This window comes from Dinoponera quadriceps, unplaced genomic scaffold, assembly GCF_001313825.1.
Source record: "Dinoponera quadriceps isolate SergipeBrazil2010 unplaced genomic scaffold, ASM131382v1 scaffold120, whole genome shotgun sequence".
NCBI classification, from domain to species: Eukaryota; Metazoa; Arthropoda; class Insecta; order Hymenoptera; family Formicidae; genus Dinoponera; species Dinoponera quadriceps.
In genome coordinates this window covers 2,856,436-2,874,456 of record NW_014554309.1, presented here as the reverse complement: position 1 = coordinate 2,874,456, position 18,021 = coordinate 2,856,436, and the positions used below count along the sequence as shown (strand labels likewise).

The window sequence follows — 18,021 nt, the reverse complement described above, 5'->3', positions numbered from 1 at the left end:
TTGTGCTTCATAACGCATACGGATAAAAATTGTAGTTACCATAAAAAAAAGTCGCGTTGCGTTACACGATACGCACAAGTGTAACGTTGACTTTAACGTGGACCACTGCACGCGCTACAGTTTCAATGACTATATCAAGTCTCAATTAACAATAAATATTTATAACTGAAGCAATAAAAATACGTTTCTATTTATTTCTCCGATACCAAGATAGAATCGATAAGTAAGTTGCAGGACATATTGATTCCTTGCTCATAGATATTGAGGTGTCATCTGTCACCCTCCTATTTGTGTTCATCTTATATTAAGTACACGTTTAAGATTCTCCCTCTCTCGTAATATCTAATTCTTCGACAGAAACATCAAGTTTTCGCAATGACAATGTGTCTCGGTAACAGATGTAATAACTAAGGATATATCGCCTGCGAGAATACGTGTAAANAAAAAAAAAAAAAAAAAAAAAAAAAAAAAAAAAAAATCGTTATATCGCTTTTACTGTGCACGTTAATATACATTAATATACATTAATATACATTAAGCTCTGTTTTCCGTTCCGTCTTTTGCGCGATTCGTACCACATCTCATTCTCGTTCCCAAATTGTCCTCCCGGACAACGAGTGCCAATTATATATCGTGTACTATTAAGAGTATAGTGAGAGATCTTGTGAGATCATTTGGCTTACCTTTCTTCTCTGCTTCGCTCTCTATACTCGCGATCTCTTTCACGTTCGCGCTCTCTTTCTCTGCTGCGTGATCGCTCTCTCGGATATGGCTCGCTGTAATAACGCTCCCTGTCCCTGTCGCGGTCTCTTTCTCTCTCGCGGTCACGTTCCCGGTCGCGTTCGCGATCCCGGTCTCTGCTGCGCTCGCGATACTCGCGATCTCGACTTCTGGATCGCTCCCGTCGTCTTCTGTGGCTGCGCTCTCTGTCGCGCGAACGCGAACGCTCTGCAAGATGTGCGAAACGACCGCTAATTAAGCGCACAGGAAAATAAGCTTGTAAGCGCGTAAGGAAAATAAGCTTGCCTCATTTCTTTTTCTTTCTTCTTAATCTACAGCAAGTGTACAACAATATATTTCAGCGTGAAAGTATGTATGAAAAGATGAATTTTGTCTCGATCCACCTCACCTCTACGTCCGGATCCGTAACTCTTGGTCTCGACGCCGCGCAAAGTGTCCTGGAGAGAACTGATCAGAATCTTGCATCTGTCATCCGCGGCTACTTTTGACTGTTTAATTAACGAGATGGCGGTGACCAGGGTTTCTATGGCACTTGCGTATTCGCCTGCTGCCGCATCAGACACCGCACGCGCAATTGCTGACGAAGATACTGTGCGATTACGGCCCATTATCTCTTCAAATTCTTGCTCGGTAAGCGGAGGCGGACCTTCTGGACGATGATCAGGTCCGGGTGCTCCGTAAGGTGCCTGGAAACATTTCAAAGACCACTGTTATACGGCAAAGTAACTGTAGAGGACATCAATTTTTTTTCCAGGTTCTGCGCAGAATTCGCAAGATCGATCTTCCCTTCGAGAGATATCATAGACTTTTACCAATTTGCATATACGTAAAGATTCGTTTAATCGGAAAAATATCGTACGTAAAGCATACAATTGCAAAACTATTTCATTTGAGACTGCTTGTCCGGCGCTTCGATGGCTTTTCTACGCCGAGCACAGGGTGATTTTAACCCGATTACTAGTGAATCAAAGAGATTACCTGTGCACTTGGTGGTCCATAACCGTGCGGTGGAACATGAGGTGGTCCGTGTGGTTGTCCATGCGGCGGACCATGAGGCGGTCCGTGAGGTGGCCCATGCGGTGGTCCATGGGGCGGACCATGAGGTGGACCGGGTGGACCTGGTGGATGTTGTCCGGGATGCTGATGCGGCGGACCTTGCGGGAAGAACGCGGGATTGACGTGAGGCGCCGGGCCACCAGGTGGTCCTTGAGGGGGCCCCTGAGGCGGACCGCCATGTCCGGGTGGCGGTCCTCCCGGACCTATCGATACGTTTCATCAAGACTTTTGGCTAAAGAACTTTGCAACAATATGTAGACGCTACTAGAGACGTATGGATTGATTATCGAAGGAGAGAGGAAACGAAAAGTTCCCCGCAAGTTATCTTGAGTTAGATCTCTCTCCTGTTTATTATATACAAATAATAATATTTTGTCATATCTAAGTAATAATAAATATACATGTCATACACAAATAATAATAAAAACGCGCCTTGTGATTAATAATCACAGAGAGGAGATACGAATAAGATTCTCACGCCTTAAAATCGAATTACATAACGTTACGTTCTTCGCATGTACGCTCGCGTACATCATGTAGTGCAATTCTCTAGTTTTTTTTTTATTTTGTATATCAATCGATTTCGTAACTCATTGGAAACAAAATTCATCCACGAATATATAAAGATGCGTTGTGGCACAATAAGACTACTGTGGCTCTCTGTCGAAATCAGACGAACGGCCGGTAAAAGTTCGCTTATAAATCTAACGCGTATATGTGCGTGTGTGTGTTCTTCGCTTAATGCAGTACACGAAATGATCTTTTGAAACACCTTGCACTTTAATGATTCTACAAGATCAATTTCCCTCAATATCATGCATCGCATATGGTGTATGATAAAAACGAATCGTAATAATAAAATCTGTGACACTGAACGAGCATTCTAAGTCTCTCACCACCCATAGAACCTGGAGGAGGTCCTCTCTGTGGTGGGCCTTGGCCAGGCTGCGGCCCTTGCATATGTTGATGTTGAGGGAAACCAGGTGGTCCCTGAGGCCCGTGATGCATTCCTATGCACATTGAACAATCTCATCAGTAATACCAATCTCCAATCCGTAAATGAGGATTACATGTAACACACTACTAATACTTCAGTTTCTGTTGCGGAGAATTCCAACAACAAGTCTCCACCATCCTCATTGTTTTTTGAATTTATCCCGATCATGCACATTGGGTAAGCTAAGAGATTTCTACGAAAGCTTTCGAGTCCAAGATGTTTCAAAATTTTTCGAAGAGTAACAGAGATCGGTCTGCACACGAACCTGGCGGTCTATTCCATTCGGGACGCGGTTGTGCTCCTCGTGGGTCCCCTGGTGGTCCACCGGGATGTCCAGGTGGGCCGCGAGGAGGTCCTTGACCAGGCGGTCCAGGCGGACCACCGTGGAATTGCTAAATGCGTCGAGACAAACGAAGATGGTTCTATCTTACTTTATCACAATTTAAAAAATTTAACATTCGAAATCTCGACAACGCATACTCGATAAAGGATAATTGATAACACTGCACAATATCTTTACGAGAGAATTGTCACAGAATTCTTTCGTAATCAAATTAATAAAGATTTTGCAAATATTTCAATACAATTAAACGTACTTCATTCCCTTTGTTTTAAGTAAACACATTCTAACATTACGTGTCCGGATAATAATGTCCCGTATTCTCACCAATTATTCGACATTTTACGAGAGTAGCAAACTTAACTGATAATCTCTTATGGTGCGCTCTTGACGTTTACGTTTGTTGATTACATTTCCTCTTTTTTTCTACGACGATAATAAAATGTACAATATGCAAATCTACTTGTCGCAAATAAACTTGAAATTTAACAACATTAAAAGTGACGCTGAGTGCGGCATTAGACGCGGGAATATGGACCGACGTATCTCTCCCAAGTTTTATTTTCTTGCTCGCGTGAGAGAGAAATGTCTGAAAATATATCGGTGATACATACCATACCCGGTGGTCTATGTTGACCGGGACCTGGTCCGGGAGGACCTTGCTGCGGTGGACCACCGGGACCACTCGGACCCCTAGGTGGACCTGGTGGACCATTAGGACGTGGCCCGTTCCACGGACCTTGCTGGTAACCAGGCGGTGGACCTTGATTCGGATGACCGGGTAGAGGATGGTGCGGTCCTGGGCCAGGACCCATGGGCGGGCCGTGCATACGCGGTGGCACCTGCTGGCCGGGTCCACCGGGGCCCGGTGGTCCCATTCCCGGTGGCGGCATTCTCTGTGGTCTCACGCCCTGTGGAGGACCCATCATCATTCTAGGACCGTGATTTTGTTGTGAATGTTGAGGGTGTTGAGGGTGTTGGGGATGCTGTTGATGAGGTGGCATTGGTGGCTGATGTTGATGTGGGTTATGAGGACGTTGGCTCTGACTCTGTTGAGGAGCCGGAGCGGGTCGCGTCTTACACTGCGACTCAAACTGAGAACACATAAGAAACATTGTCGTATAGAAGTTGCATTATGCCGTAATGCACACCGTCGCAACAATTGAAGCGTACTCTTTTACGCTGCGATTGATCTATTTAAGTATGCATGTGTAAACATATGCAGGTATATACGTGAGTATACATACACAAAATTTAATACAACACACTGCGGTACATACTTGATTCAACGCCTGCTTTGTTGGGAACGTTACTATTGGATTCTGACCATGAAGCTCTTTCTTGGGCAGCCTGTCCATACATATTCTCATACTCTGTTCGGAACCAAGAGATATCACACAGAAACCTTTAGATTGCCCATTGGCGCGATTTTCGAAAAACTTCACTTCCACAAAGTCGGTTACTCCAATGCTTTGAACAGCATCCGTAATGTCTTGGTCACTCGTCCACTAGAAGTGAAAATAATCACATTAATAAGTAAGGTAAACTAGTAATAGCCACAAGCTAGAGCAAGCCACGAACTTTTGTTTTTAAAGTTCAACTTTTACGCGCGCGCACACACACACGTATACATATACACATACCCAAGTTAAATTTCCAACATACAACTGATGCCGTCTGCCAATTTGATTTGGTTGTATGTTATTGCCAAGTTGATGGTAAGGTGCATTTCCATTAGTTTCCTCATTGGGAGACGTGGTGTCACCACCACCGTCTCCCGTATTGCCGGAAGAAACACCGCCATTACCACCAGCTGGTGCAGCAATCACGTCGTCGTAAAGATCCACGCCATCACCGGCAAATTCATCCTGAAACACGTATACAAACAAACCTTATGATAAAAAGAGAAACAAGTGCAATAAATGTAACGAAATAACAAATTTGTTACTTTTCTCCTATCTCATTTTTTTTCTCAATTTGCGTGATATTAAGAGTGAAGTGTATATAATAAACTATCTTATTGTACTTTTTTTCTTTCTTACATAATAGACAGCTCAATTGACAAATGAGAAACGCGTAGCGGTCAAATTTTTTGTTTATTATATAATTTAGTTACATACACACACACACGCACGCACTGACGCACGCACGCACGCACACACGCACGCACACACACACATGTTCAATATGTTACAGTCAAAGTGCAAAATAATTCTACAGAATAATTAGATTAAAAGTATTTAACAAAAATATTCCATACTTTGAATCCTAATCCTACTCTATTCTTTAGTAATGCTGTTGAATCTATACAGCTATATAATTCATATTTGTGAGAAAAAAACTCTTAGTCAATTCAATCTCCCTTTTTTATTTCTTTTAGATCACACCATCGAATCTGCAAAAGCATATTGAGATCATTTTGTTACTTGAGTGTAAAATACGATTTGTGAATTAGAAAATTTGTGAAATAGTTTATAATAGGGAAAATGTTAAACAAATGTAGAAATCTCTAATTTGAAAATAGTGCTCAGTATAACAAGGTTATAACAATCGGTATAACAACATGATCTCAAGGAAAGAAAAACAACTTTTGAAAGAGTTTGATACAAACTAATTTGTGGAAATAAAAGTTATCGAGATGTAAAAAATCATTTGATGTACCATTTTCTTTTTACACGCAACTTCCTGCACACCTTGTGGTTCAACCAATCGTACACTTCGACTGTAACAGATATGAAGATATACAATCTTTCTTTCGTTAAGAAAAGATTAAAGAGAACAGGGATTGAAGATAATATAATGTTCAGACATTGATGCAACAGACATACTAAAGTAATAGCTGTACTTATTTTGACATTTATTTGCAACAATCCTTCCTCAGCTCTATGCTTGATATATTATTATATAAAATAAAACTACACACTAAACACAGAGTTGAGCAATTTATACAAAATATAACTGTGTATATCTGCGTCTCATTTGAAATACAAGAATTTAAGAACTTAACTGCAAAGACCTAGAACTGAATTCATATTCTAACCAATGTTAGTGTTTATGAGCTGCAGTGTAACTATGAATTTTATTTTTCTCTTTATATAAACTCAATAATTGAGAAGATTCATTTTTCTATGTAAAATACTGTAAATTAACTTGGATGAAATGATATTTGCTTCAATCCCTGTAAATGTTTAAAAATTCGTATGTTTCTTTGCAAATAGAACACATCAAAGAAGAGAATAAATGAAATGTAATGAAATCTTGTATATGTGTAGAGAAAGAGAAGGCCTCGCATGCAGTGCGGTAGTGGAGAAGATGCATGCGTATACGCGTGCGAGCGAGCGAGCCAGAGAAAGCGAGTGCGTGTGTGTGCGTGTCATGTATGGTATGTAATATATAGCGCACGCGAAATGGGAAAAGAGAGAGAAAACCAAAAAAACATGTGAAAAGAAAGAGAATGGTACAGATAGTGCGACAAGAGTAACTACACGACATTCGCCTTACCGCTAGCACCATTTTGTGTATCCCTGCTGCTAACCCGTACTACTGTTTCGCGCGCACGTTAATCTCCGATGGGCGACGACGGACCGGAAGGAGAAGCACTAGGCGAACAGACGCGATAGATACAACACAAGCGTACGGCGGTTGGAATGAAGAAATGAGATTTCGTGACAAAACGTAGCCCCGCACGAAGGAAGGAACGTACGTACGTACGTACGTACAACCGTCCGTCCGTCCGCTCGTTCGTGACGCTCAGTCGCGTGCGCGCGCGGCTCCGTCCGCCAACCCGCAGTCGAGTGAGTCTTTTTCTTACGCGCCGGCTTCCAGGGAGCGCGAAAACACAGCGAATAGGACGGATCGAGTAGACGAGTAGGTAGGTAGCACGGGTGAGATCAGTGACGCAAGCTGAACGTTAGCAACGGTATCTCCGCCATGACGCCGACACCACTTCTCCCCGGCTCGCGGCGGAATCGACGCGAAACAACGATCGTCTCACAGTCGCGGCGCGGCACGTCGCGGTGGCAGCCCTCTCGCGTGCAGCTATGCGCGTTGTCAAGTTATTCCCCCAATGCCTTTTGCCTCCGTCCGAACGACCGAGAGAGAGATGGAGAGAGTTGGACAGACAGAACGCCCTTTTATTGCTACGAAAGAGAAGTGCGAGTTACCTGCGCGAAATCTTGATCGAGATCGTCGCCGTAAATATCAACGTCACCATCCGCCATTTTACGCACACCGGCACTCACTGCACATTCGAGAGATGGAAGGCGCCAAGAATTGCCGTAGGCAAACCGGGTTCCCGGAGAGAGCGCGCGACGACGAGTCGAAATATACGTATACCGCCGAATGTGACGATACAGCGCCACCGTGCGACCTCAAGCTGCGTTTTCAGCACGACCAGCCGATTGGCTGTCGAACAGTTTTCGGACAATGTCGGGTGTGTATGTGATACACACGCGACGCGCATTGCGCGACGAAAGCGCAAGACGCAGGTCGAGACGAAAAACATTGCGTATAAGCGACAAGCTGATTTTAACTCGGGAAGATATCTCGCAGCTAGCATTCTTGGCGATAATCTGTTAATTATGGAAATATAAGAATGAACCTGTGCGACACCGGGTCGTGCTCGTTGGCGCGCATCAGTCTAATTCACCGTTGCAAAGAGAAAGATTCAAAATTGGCGCGCCGGTGGCGCCAACGCGCAACGAGTACGTCGCCGCGCCGCGGCGCGTCGCGGCAGCGGCGGAATCGATACCGCGCGCTTCGATAGTACCAAAGTATGGCCGAAAGCGGACTCTTGTGTCTGCTAAAGACAAAATAGCGAACGACAGCAGCCGACGCAACAGCAGTGCAGCAGCAGTCGTGAGGTATTAATATGTCTGACTTAAAGATATTCTACTGTCTGTTCCTGCTGACACTACTGGACGCGACCTCGCAAATTCGGCCGTCGTTGCACGGCCACAACAATGGTGAGCCCGTATCCGTTTTCTTCCCGTCTCTCGCACGATTGTTTCCACGCGATCCAACGATTCTACATACCGCAACATCCTCCTAAAAAATCTCGCGAGCGTGCTCGTCGACAGCCGCGACGGAGGTATCCGATGACGCGGTTGTACACAGACGTGATATTGCCGTCGTGACGAAGGTCACGTCGCAAGAACTTTACGCGCGAAGAAGCGCCCACACCGAAGCGCGCCGCATGCCTCATTCTCGCCATTTATTTTTCGTCTTTTCTTCACGATATGACGCGCGATAACGATAAGCGCGCATATAACCTTAGCTCTGCCTTTCATTACTATGTGTTTACATCGTAAACTATACGTGTGAGTGTGTGTGTGTACGTGCGCGCGCGCGGAATTACTGTTAGATTGTGTCAAGATGATCTTAAATAACGTCATTGTAATTCAATTAACTCTACTTTTCTTTTATAATTTAAAACTGGAACGTGCGTTCAAGAGTATTTCGGTCAATGGTATACATATTATTGGTCGATCGTTGATTGATGGTATGTACTTGAAATGTATCTCACAGGCATGATATGCATAAATGTATGTTTTTCGATATTTTGTAGCCTTCGTCCAGGATGACAACAATGTTCAATATCTTTTGGATAATATGCCAATATCTATGCATAAGGTTAGTATTCTGTCAAGCTGTTTCGTATATTTCGCATAATTAAATATTAATTTGTAAATGAATAAAAACGACTTGCAATAGAAAGAGATACGTAAATACAAAACTATGGGCAAAGCATTTCTCTCTTGATTTGTTCATGCAGAATAATAGAAACAAGTGCTCATTTAAAAAGATTACTTGTTCCATTTTCTGAAAAATTATGTTTGATTTTAACAACAATATAGACACTCAAGTAGTGCGATGAAAATGTTAAAATTTGTTTTTTCCATATTTATAGGATTTTGCTAATACAGTACATGGAGCTGGGTAAGTGTAATACTTGTTAAAACAACAATGTCTGAAAGTAGAAAAGGTACTGGTTATAATTTTTCTCTCTGATGATTATGGCAAGTATATGTACAAATGCCGATCATTTCCTTAAAAAAAAAGAAGGGGAGAGATTAAATATTGCTCTACCAAGTGACAAAGTAACTACAAACTAATCTTACTTAAATCATCCTTTCTATTTTCAGTTTTTATTATTAAAAATGTGATACATGGTGCAAAGATTAATTGTTCTGCGTGTGAACATAGTGTTATTACATTTTTCAGGGATACTATATCAGACGAGGATAAAATGGAAGATTCACTCTCTCACATCTCTTTCGAGCCAAGCATTTTGGACTTCAAGGAAAGGTGAACATTGCTTGATGTAATATCTACACTTAGTAAAGAAAGTTGTGACAATCTTTTTCCTTCCTTTTAGACAACTTGGTATCCCTCACCAAAAAACTGTGGTCATGTTTAACAAAGATCACAATAAAACTATACATCTTTCATCAATATCTGGAAACACACGCCATTTTCATTCATCATTTTTTCAAAATAAAGTAAGTTATCGAGTAACGTAGTGGCGCAGTTTCAAGACGTAGATACGATAAAATGCATCTAACTTTACATTCAGCTGTGTGACACTTGCGCCGCATGATGTATATTTAATTAGCTAGCGTGTCAATACAGCTTATTGATATTTGTTTTAGATAATCCCACCATTAGGGAATACAACATTCAATGTTGTCTTCCTTGGTCGAGACGAAGGTGACATCGATACACACCTTTTTATACATACATCAGACGGGACACTAAAGTATCAGGTAACTAAATTTATTCTAATTATTCTTCCCATTTATACGCACACACTTGTTTACACACCTGTTTTTAATTCTATAGGTCAAAGGAATAAGTGTCAGTAGTCCGTATAGACTCAGACCTGTAGTTGATGTCAAGTTACCGTTAAATGCATCTTTTACACCTCTTATATATATGCACAATCCACATCCGGAAGCTCTACAAGTATGTGAATAACGCCTGATCGTTCATATGTATCATACGCGCAAACATATTTTCTCTGTGTTCTTCACAATTAATTTATAATTTCTTCTACTACTGTATATAAACAAAGGTGGTGGAAGTATACAGTAGTGGTGGAGAATTTGATTTAGAATTGCCATCGGGAGAGTCAGAAGGCACGCGCGAATTATGGGAAATTCTACCTTATCAGACAAAGCCTGTCATCAGATTACGTTTTAATGCTTACACAGAAAAGAATCATACAGCGTATGTTAGGTTGGTAGGAATACCGAGTTAATGACAAGGTTGATAAGGATCTATTTGCATATACAGCAGCCGTATGTTACAGATTTAAAGTGAATAACACTGCAGAGATACTTGTTGTAGCAATTGAAGTAGAAGTGAAAAGTGGAGCTGGTCTTCATTGGGGTGGAAGTTCCGGAGTAATTAATTTAGGTATGGGTGGTTCACTGCAGCCGCCCATCCACCACCCTATCGCTTTGAAGAACTCCGCAAAAAAAGCAATCAAAGTTGTGGTAAGCCATTGAAATCCTTGCACAATTCATGTGGTCACGGAAACAGGTTTCTTATTGGTGTCATATATTTGATACGTATTTCTTTTTAGAATATTATAAATACACCGGTATCGAAAGCATTAAAACTGCATTTTGAGCCAGCAATAATTCCGGGAGAAACAGATATACCAATCGCCATCGGAATGCTGGTCTATGATTGTAAGATGCAACAACATTGTCCACCGTAGACTAGAACTTGCGATTATTATCGATTATATATAATGTTGTGTCAATTTTCTCAGGGAAAACTGGTTTGGACTTGAGACATTTTAAAGGCAAGTTGATAATAAAAGCAATAGGTCCAGGCGGCTCCAGTCAGAAATTGGCAATTCCATGGGTGGCTCAAGTGCTACAAGGTGGATTAGAAGTGAACGCATCGATTACCCATTACTGTTCCCCGCAATCTAATCAAGCAAGAAACTTCAGCGTGGTGAACAAATTTAAATTACCATTAGCTATTACGAACGTCACGATGTGTTCGAACGCGAAATCGCTTTTTATGGTACGAAACAACAGTTTGCACCTGTTGAAATTCAGAGAATCGTATCTTGAATATATCTTCCGTGTGTTTCTTTCGGGATGTCTATCTTGTCAAGTGAGAAAACTTTTCTAATGTTTCAGATAAAAGATTTTACTCCTAGAGTAATAAAACCTGAGCAAAAGGTCAATATATTTTCTTTACAACTTGCCAAAGAGCGAAAAGGCGATAACGTGAAGATGGAATCGTCGATATTGATACACTCCAATGTATCTGTAACTGAAGTCCCGCTACTGAGTTATGACGGCAAAGTGAGAAAGATAATGCCGGGGGAGAAGGAAGATGATATGGGAACCTTGAATTTCGGTACTGTAGGAAGTGGTACTGAGAACGAGGCAATCTTTGCACTGGAGAATCAAAACCCCGTCAACGTTGAACTACATGGCTGGGGTGTGAACATACCCGGTGCAGTTTTGGAATTGATAGGATGCCAAAACGGTCCGGCGGATTTGTTGGACAAGGAATTTTTGAACGTAACTGTGTGCAGCCATTCTGGGAATGTAAGTACTACAAAAGAGGGGGGAAGGTAGGGATATTCATTCGTTTGCTGTCCTGCCACACGAGAGTGAGCGAGTGTCTCACCGTTCCCTTTTTTATTTTCAGCAGTACATAAAACCAGGGTTCTTGGCGATCTTTAAGATCAAAGTAAAAACTCCAATGGTTGAAGAAGACACTATCGTTGGCGAAGTTTTTGTTCGAACAACATACGAGCGATTTAATTTGCCGGTGTATATGCGAGTTGCGCACGGTAGAATCTCTTTGAAGAAGCTTACTTTTACAGATTGCTTCCCTGTGAGTTACAATTTGCTTCTTTGAATCTAGTTTTCCTTTAGCGAAACCTCGACGAAACTTTACACACTGTCAATGCCGGATAGGGATCGATTTGTGTGCAACAAGTAAAAGTGCATTCCACGTTCTCGAGGTCGATGGAAGTGACGCATATTGCACCCATCAACAAGGACGATAGAATCAAGTATATTCCACTGGAGGAAGCGACGATGCCAATTATATCTAAAGGCGAAAATAATGTCGGCTCGATACAAATCGATCCTTCGGTGACTTGCAAGCAACAATGCTACGTAGGTTTATCAGTGGATAGCAATAGTAAGTGATAATCGTTTGTTTTTTCCAATCTAAAGAAGAATTCACACCTTGACCGAAAGACAGAAAAGTAGCTAATTCAGAATTCGCGCTGGTAGCTTCTGCTTCATCTACTATGTTATCTAGCTTGCTTCCAGCGCGAGTTCCGATTGGCTTCTGCTTTTTTGGTGTGAATTCTCCCTAAAAATCAAATCAAAATGAAAAGTGCACCTTTTACATTGTTTTTATAATCATAGTGTCGACAAGTAAACATTACAACGATAAATTGTTTCTTTTTTTCAGTTGTGAACTTCGTTTCGCGCTTTTATGTAACGTGATTGTATTTACAGCGGGAAGCCAATGGTTGAATACGATGAGCCTTCCCTCGCACACTCGTGACACCGACTTGAATCTGCTGAATACGCGGCACTCGCGTTTTCTCAACTCCATCACGGATGGCTCGTGGGATAACATTACGATGCGGCTGGACACGAGCGAAGTGCGCGGCCACAAGTTCTACGTGAACATCAAACCGTATTGGCCCAGCCTGTTGGCCGGTAACATAAAAAATAAGAGCGTCTTGATGTTCCCGTTGACTCAGATCGGGAATACGTCGTACAGAGAGATCAAGCTGTACAATCCGAGCACGAGTCCGCTGATCGTGCAGTTGGTTATGGATTGGAGTTATCCTCAAGGAGCGCGGCTTTATTACTCCTTGCCGATCAAGTACGTAATCTGAACTAAAGATTACGCATTATAGAGATTTCACATATCTTTTCGTCTCAGCTGAAAGTTGACAGCAAAAATGTTAATGCCCGTGCAGATTTAAGCCCGTGTGCACGGAGTGTTCGTCCACAGTACCGGAGGAATTCAAGTTGAAAGAGAATGCGGACGAACGAGAATTGCTTGAGAAACAGTGGGGTGTATCGATTGCGCCTCAGTCACTTCCCTTATATTTATATCCTTTGGAATCGAGAACGATTCACGTGGCGTACACACCCTTTGTGGTTTCGGCGTCGTCTGGTTTTTTATATATTAGGCAAGTTAACGAAAGAAAGGGAGGGGGGTGATATTATCAGACGAATAAGTGTAATAATAACGCCATTCGCGCGTATTAATCATTAACATATGTTTCCATGATGTTTTTCCAGAAATAATATGACTATTTTAGAAGTTGTGCGTATGATCGGCCGAGGTGCGAGCGCGCAATTTAGATTCGGCAATCGCAAGCCAGGCTCGACTACGCCTCTGCTGTTTGAGTTGGCGGACAAGCATCTTAAAGATTGCGAACGTATGTACGTTTCTTTATACTTTTGCTTTACGATCCGAGAAAGAGAGAGAGAGGGGGGGGGGGAGAAATGATCCAATTCGGAAGAATGAAATTTCTTCAGAGTTGCCCGTCGCGAGTTTCCACCCTTGTGTTGCTATACATCGGCGCAAATCGAGGCGAGATTTTCTCATACTTTCTCTTGCAATCAGGAGAGCGCGGCAAACGCATCACGACACCCGTTCTCACCGCAAAGCGATCCTTCACGGCCAGAAATACGGGCGAGCTGCCGATCGAGATCTACGGTTTCTACATCAACGGCTTACCCTGCGAGGGCTACGGCTTCAGGGTACTCGACTGCGAAGCTTTCGAGTTGACTCCGAACGCGACCAAGATGATAGAGATAGCGTTCACGCCGGACTTCACTCTGTCGCGCGTGGAGCGAAAATTGCTGGTGCTGACCAGCGTGGGACCGGACAGCAGCGACGTTGAGAATGGTGTGGTGATGTTTAATTTGCTGGCCACCCTGCCGGCGTACTCGTTGGATTCGTGCGGCTCTGTGCTCGCCAGACCGTGGTGGGAACGCGTAGGCCAATGGCTCGCTATCGGCCTGTCGCCGATGCTGCTGGTGTGCGTGCTCGTAGTCTCGTTCATCGAGGCGGACCGAATACTGCGGGAATCATTGGCCAGTTACTCGAAGGAGAGCCCGGTGCAACCACCTCTGGACCTGAGACTTCTGTCGGGACACGCGCAAGTCGCGAGAAACGGGCCGAGCGACGAGAGGAGCAAGACCAGGACGAAGGACGAAACCTTTCCAGACTGGTCCTTGATGAATGTGAAAAAGTGCAAGGACAAGGACGTGCAGAAAGGATTGAAGATCCCGGACTGGTCGGCTGACGAGGAGCGGAGGTTTAAGCTGGACACAGAGTCCAAAGATCTGTTGTCCTTCAAACGTTGCGAAGAACCGTCGAACGCTGATAATAATAGTGTCTCGTCGAACATCGCGACCACGAAGAGAAGAAACAACAAGAAGCTGAGCAATATTCATGAGGCTCAATTGGACACGGTGAACGATACACTCGCGGACGCTCAATTGGTTCAAGAGAGGAAGTGCTCCTCCTTCAGTGCTGTTACCAAGTCGAGTCCGACGTCGAACAGAAAGGGAAAAACTACGACCGCGACGACTGCAATGACGACGCAGTTGAGTGTCAAGGAAGAGTCCAAGTTGGTCGATCACGAGATTCTAGTGGACGGGATGACAAGCAATAATCGGGCCACGAAATCGGACAACAAACGGAAGCAGACCAACAACACCGGAAACAACAGTAATCTTAGTAATCCTGTTGCGATGAAAAAACTCGAGCCCGCAAGCACTCAAAGGATCATTCACCTTTCAGAGGAAGAGACCTCGTCCACGACAACGGAAAGTTCGACTCACGATGAAACGACATCGTGTAAAGTAAGTAATCGGTTGTGTGTTACAAGTATCTTACACGCTTGGCTCGTGAAAATTCCAATCGGGATTAATCGTTTTCACCTCCCAAAAATGTCAAGTTTACTTTCTAGAGTCAATCTCAAGCAATCAATAATTTAACGTGTAAATGTTGAATAGTGGAAAACTTGAAAGATCACTCATTCGCCCACAATTGTTCATAATAAACGTTCTGTCTGAAAGATGGGACGTTAACAGGCTGCGATGACTCGTATAAATGTTCTTTCGCGTGGCTTTGTTCAGGTTTTTGACCAATCGTGCGGAAAACAAGAGAAGCTCCAACGAAAGCCGATATCTAAGAAGAGTAAACCTCAGTCTATTCCTACTGTGCCATGCGTAGATTATAGGGATAATTATGAAGGTGATTGTGATGACGATGACTACGATAAGGAGAGGCAGAATAATCCAAATAGATGGAAGACTAGTATCGCTAGATCCGCCGTGAAGCATCATGTTCATACTTCGCGCACTGTCGAGTCGTCCTTCAAGTTACCACGTCAAAGTAAGAATCCACCTCGGAAAGACAAGTCGGTGCAGAAACGTCGTGGGGCTGATAAAACACATGCGAAAGGTAAGTTATTCCCCCCGCAATGTGTACACCACACATCTGTCTATCTCGATCATATATATGATATATTAATTCTTATATATCATCGGTTATTTTATTACAGATAGATCATTTATTTCTTTAAGTTTCATTGATTCTCGGATTCGCGTATTCGAGGTTTATCCGATCGATAAAAGCGTAAAAATATTAGTTAGGATATATTATACTAGGAGAGCTACAAAACGCTGACATCAGTCTCAATGTCAGACAACTCTTGCTTGGTTGTGAGAAGTAGGTACCTGGTGTACAATAGGATCATCATTCGTTACAGCAACTCCTGTAAGCGGCAATGCGAGCCAAAGGGAGGACGTAACGCGCACCACGATCCCCTCCGCTCCATTGCCACCTCCGCCGTCTTGCTGGGGCGAGAACAGGGCCAAGTTCAGCGACGTGGTAGCGCGAAGTCAGGAGATCGTTTCGCCGTTCTCCAATTTAAGTCACGTACACAAGGGTCAGACGAGCGCGTCAGGTTTGTCGACGGTGTTCAGCACCGATATCAAGGACATTCAATACGCTAAGCCGGCGCAAGAATTGTTGCGGAAGGAATACAGTCTAATATCTAAACCGGCCTCCCTTTCTACCGGATCACTGGACAAAACACATCACCCGGACCCCTTGATTCTACAGTCGGATACGCAACATTCGAACAGTTACTTCATCAATACTTTTGCGGAACATCCGGTGAGGGCAGTTGAAATTCACTTCAATTTGCTTCTCGTTGTTCTTTTATTGAATAGACTTTGCTGGCAGTTTGAACGCGAGCTGGTGCCGTACGACGACCTTCCGGAAACCGACGAGCCTCTAGTAGAATTGGAAACCCCCGAAGAGGATACACGGTGCCAACTATGGGAAGATACTAGTCCTATGATAAATTTATTGTCGGATACGAGCGCAAACGCGGCTGCATTTCAGTCGCCGAAAGCTACGGAGAAGCCAGTTTTGTCCGATTTGAAAGGTATGAGTGAATTTAGAAGTACAACGCCGCGCTTGCCATTGATCAAGTACCTAAACAGGATGATTCATAAAGGCAGTGCATGTGTGTATTGTGAACTTCTCAAAATTCAGAGAAGGAGCATTTGTACAATGGATTGTCTCTGGTAATATATAACACCGAGCTCTTGTATAATTTTCTCCCTTTTCAGCCATCTTCAGATCACTGTGACTTTTTAAACTAGCGATAAATGAAATACTATTGCAGATAATTGGGCAACAGTCGACATAAATTGGGAACCTTTATATACCAGAGCGGCCGTCGGAGAAGAGCGAAGTGGTGTGTGGGGAGTCAATAGGGGTGGTGTGTGGGCTGCGGCACCATGGGGCGCCGCCGCGCCCCCTGTGATATCGCAAACGTCTGAGTCGGAGATCCAAGTAAGTGGATGACAAGATATTGTTGCGCTGAGTTACAGCAGTATTGCGAAGGAGATGAAGCGAGTGGTGATGATCTGGTCAAGTGAGAGACGACTCTCGATGATTATTCCAGGAACGATCGGGATTCGACCCATTTCGTTCGCTCAGCACAATATGGACGCCATCATCGACGGAATCGTGGAGAACGAAACGCGAAGACTAAGGATCGGAAAGTTGGAACTCGTTTTATCTTGTGATATCGCGTAGACTTATTTCTGACAATTTCTCCGCGAAAATCGAAAGTAACGGCTATTTTAACGGCACAGCATGATGCGACCGATGATAACATTGGAAGTCACGGAAATTGTTACGTTTTCTTGCAACTACGCTTTGCATACTATGTGATATATATATATGTAATTATTATTACGTTGTGCGACAGTAATCCTGGTGAAGTCTGTCGAACGAGTGATTTTCGTATAGTTTCTTAAACCAAAATCTAGAAATGTTACACTTATTTTCTATTTCGTAACTTAAACATATTAATGCGATACCTTAAATTATTGCGAGTGAGATACTTCGTGCATGCGCAGGATAATGGATTATTATACAAAATTTTGTTTGCTTGCGCGAGCAAATCGTGAATGAAAGAAATAACTGGACTGAGCGTTACAAGGTACCAAACGACAAAACTGAGGTTAAATAAGATAGTAAAAGAAAGTAACTGGCAGTAAGCTTCTCTCCTTACTGTCGTTCCTCCTCAAGTATGTCATTTTATTCTCCCCACGTACGGTCGTTCACGTACATTGTGTGCAGAGAACAAAATGACGTAATATCAGACTTGCTATCTCACCCTCTTTTTGCCGCTATTTTTTGTGTAAATTCATCTAGTTACCTTTCAACCACGGAATGAACATAAGTAATCGACACAAACGCGGAGATGGAACATAACATGTGAAATTGCGGAACGATTTTGGAGAAAGGAAAAAAAAATGCAAAAAAATACAGTCTCTCATGTTAA

General features: G+C 43.1%; 2 protein-coding genes across 12 annotated transcripts in view; one reads left to right on the top strand and one right to left on the bottom strand.

Annotated features, from left to right (window-relative positions):
• Positions 1 to 7,453, bottom strand: part of LOC106744922 (cleavage and polyadenylation specificity factor subunit 6) — a 17,594-nt gene extending 10,141 nt beyond the window's left edge. For 3 of the 8 annotated variants that reach the window (XM_014620082.1, XM_014620101.1, XM_014620072.1), the window contains exons 1-10: positions 7,298 to 7,432; positions 5,796 to 5,856; positions 4,778 to 5,002; positions 4,415 to 4,642; positions 3,749 to 4,228; positions 3,060 to 3,186; positions 2,694 to 2,807; positions 1,720 to 2,000; positions 1,130 to 1,427; positions 684 to 948 (exon numbers count right to left, since the gene is read on the bottom strand). In XM_014620082.1, the coding sequence (XP_014475568.1) occupies positions 684 to 948; positions 1,130 to 1,427; positions 1,720 to 2,000; positions 2,694 to 2,807; positions 3,060 to 3,186; positions 3,749 to 4,228; positions 4,415 to 4,642; positions 4,778 to 5,002; positions 5,796 to 5,856; positions 7,298 to 7,347 (2,129 nt within the window). In that variant the 5' untranslated portion in view covers positions 7,348 to 7,432. Of the gene's footprint in view, positions 1 to 683; positions 949 to 1,129; positions 1,428 to 1,719; positions 2,001 to 2,693; positions 2,808 to 3,059; positions 3,187 to 3,748; positions 4,229 to 4,414; positions 4,643 to 4,777; positions 5,003 to 5,795; positions 5,857 to 6,635; positions 6,724 to 7,297 lie in introns of those variants that run through there. The other 5 variants (XM_014620119.1, XM_014620091.1, XM_014620125.1 and 2 more) reach the window with 5 other exon arrangements.
• Positions 6,919 to 18,021, top strand: LOC106744875 (transmembrane protein 131). Of its 4 annotated transcripts, none has more exons than XM_014620020.1 (23): positions 6,919 to 7,005; positions 8,701 to 8,765; positions 9,043 to 9,071; positions 9,357 to 9,440; positions 9,511 to 9,634; positions 9,785 to 9,898; positions 9,975 to 10,097; positions 10,207 to 10,370; positions 10,444 to 10,630; positions 10,720 to 10,828; positions 10,912 to 11,171; positions 11,291 to 11,707; positions 11,811 to 11,999; positions 12,083 to 12,311; positions 12,638 to 13,013; positions 13,111 to 13,326; positions 13,439 to 13,578; positions 13,767 to 15,013; positions 15,290 to 15,617; positions 15,925 to 16,334; positions 16,404 to 16,608; positions 16,852 to 17,021; positions 17,134 to 18,021. In XM_014620020.1, exons 2-23 carry the CDS (start codon positions 8,745 to 8,747, stop codon positions 17,221 to 17,223), a joined length of 5,232 nt encoding a protein of 1,743 aa, XP_014475506.1. In that variant the 5' UTR covers positions 6,919 to 7,005; positions 8,701 to 8,744; the 3' UTR covers positions 17,224 to 18,021. The 4 variants fall into 4 exon arrangements, with proteins under 4 accessions (XP_014475506.1, XP_014475497.1, XP_014475490.1 ...); XM_014620011.1 differs by lacking the exon at positions 6,919 to 7,005 and adding an exon at positions 7,909 to 8,098 and having other exon boundaries at positions 10,912 to 11,099; XM_014620004.1 differs by lacking the exon at positions 6,919 to 7,005 and adding an exon at positions 7,909 to 8,098 and having other exon boundaries at positions 11,814 to 11,999.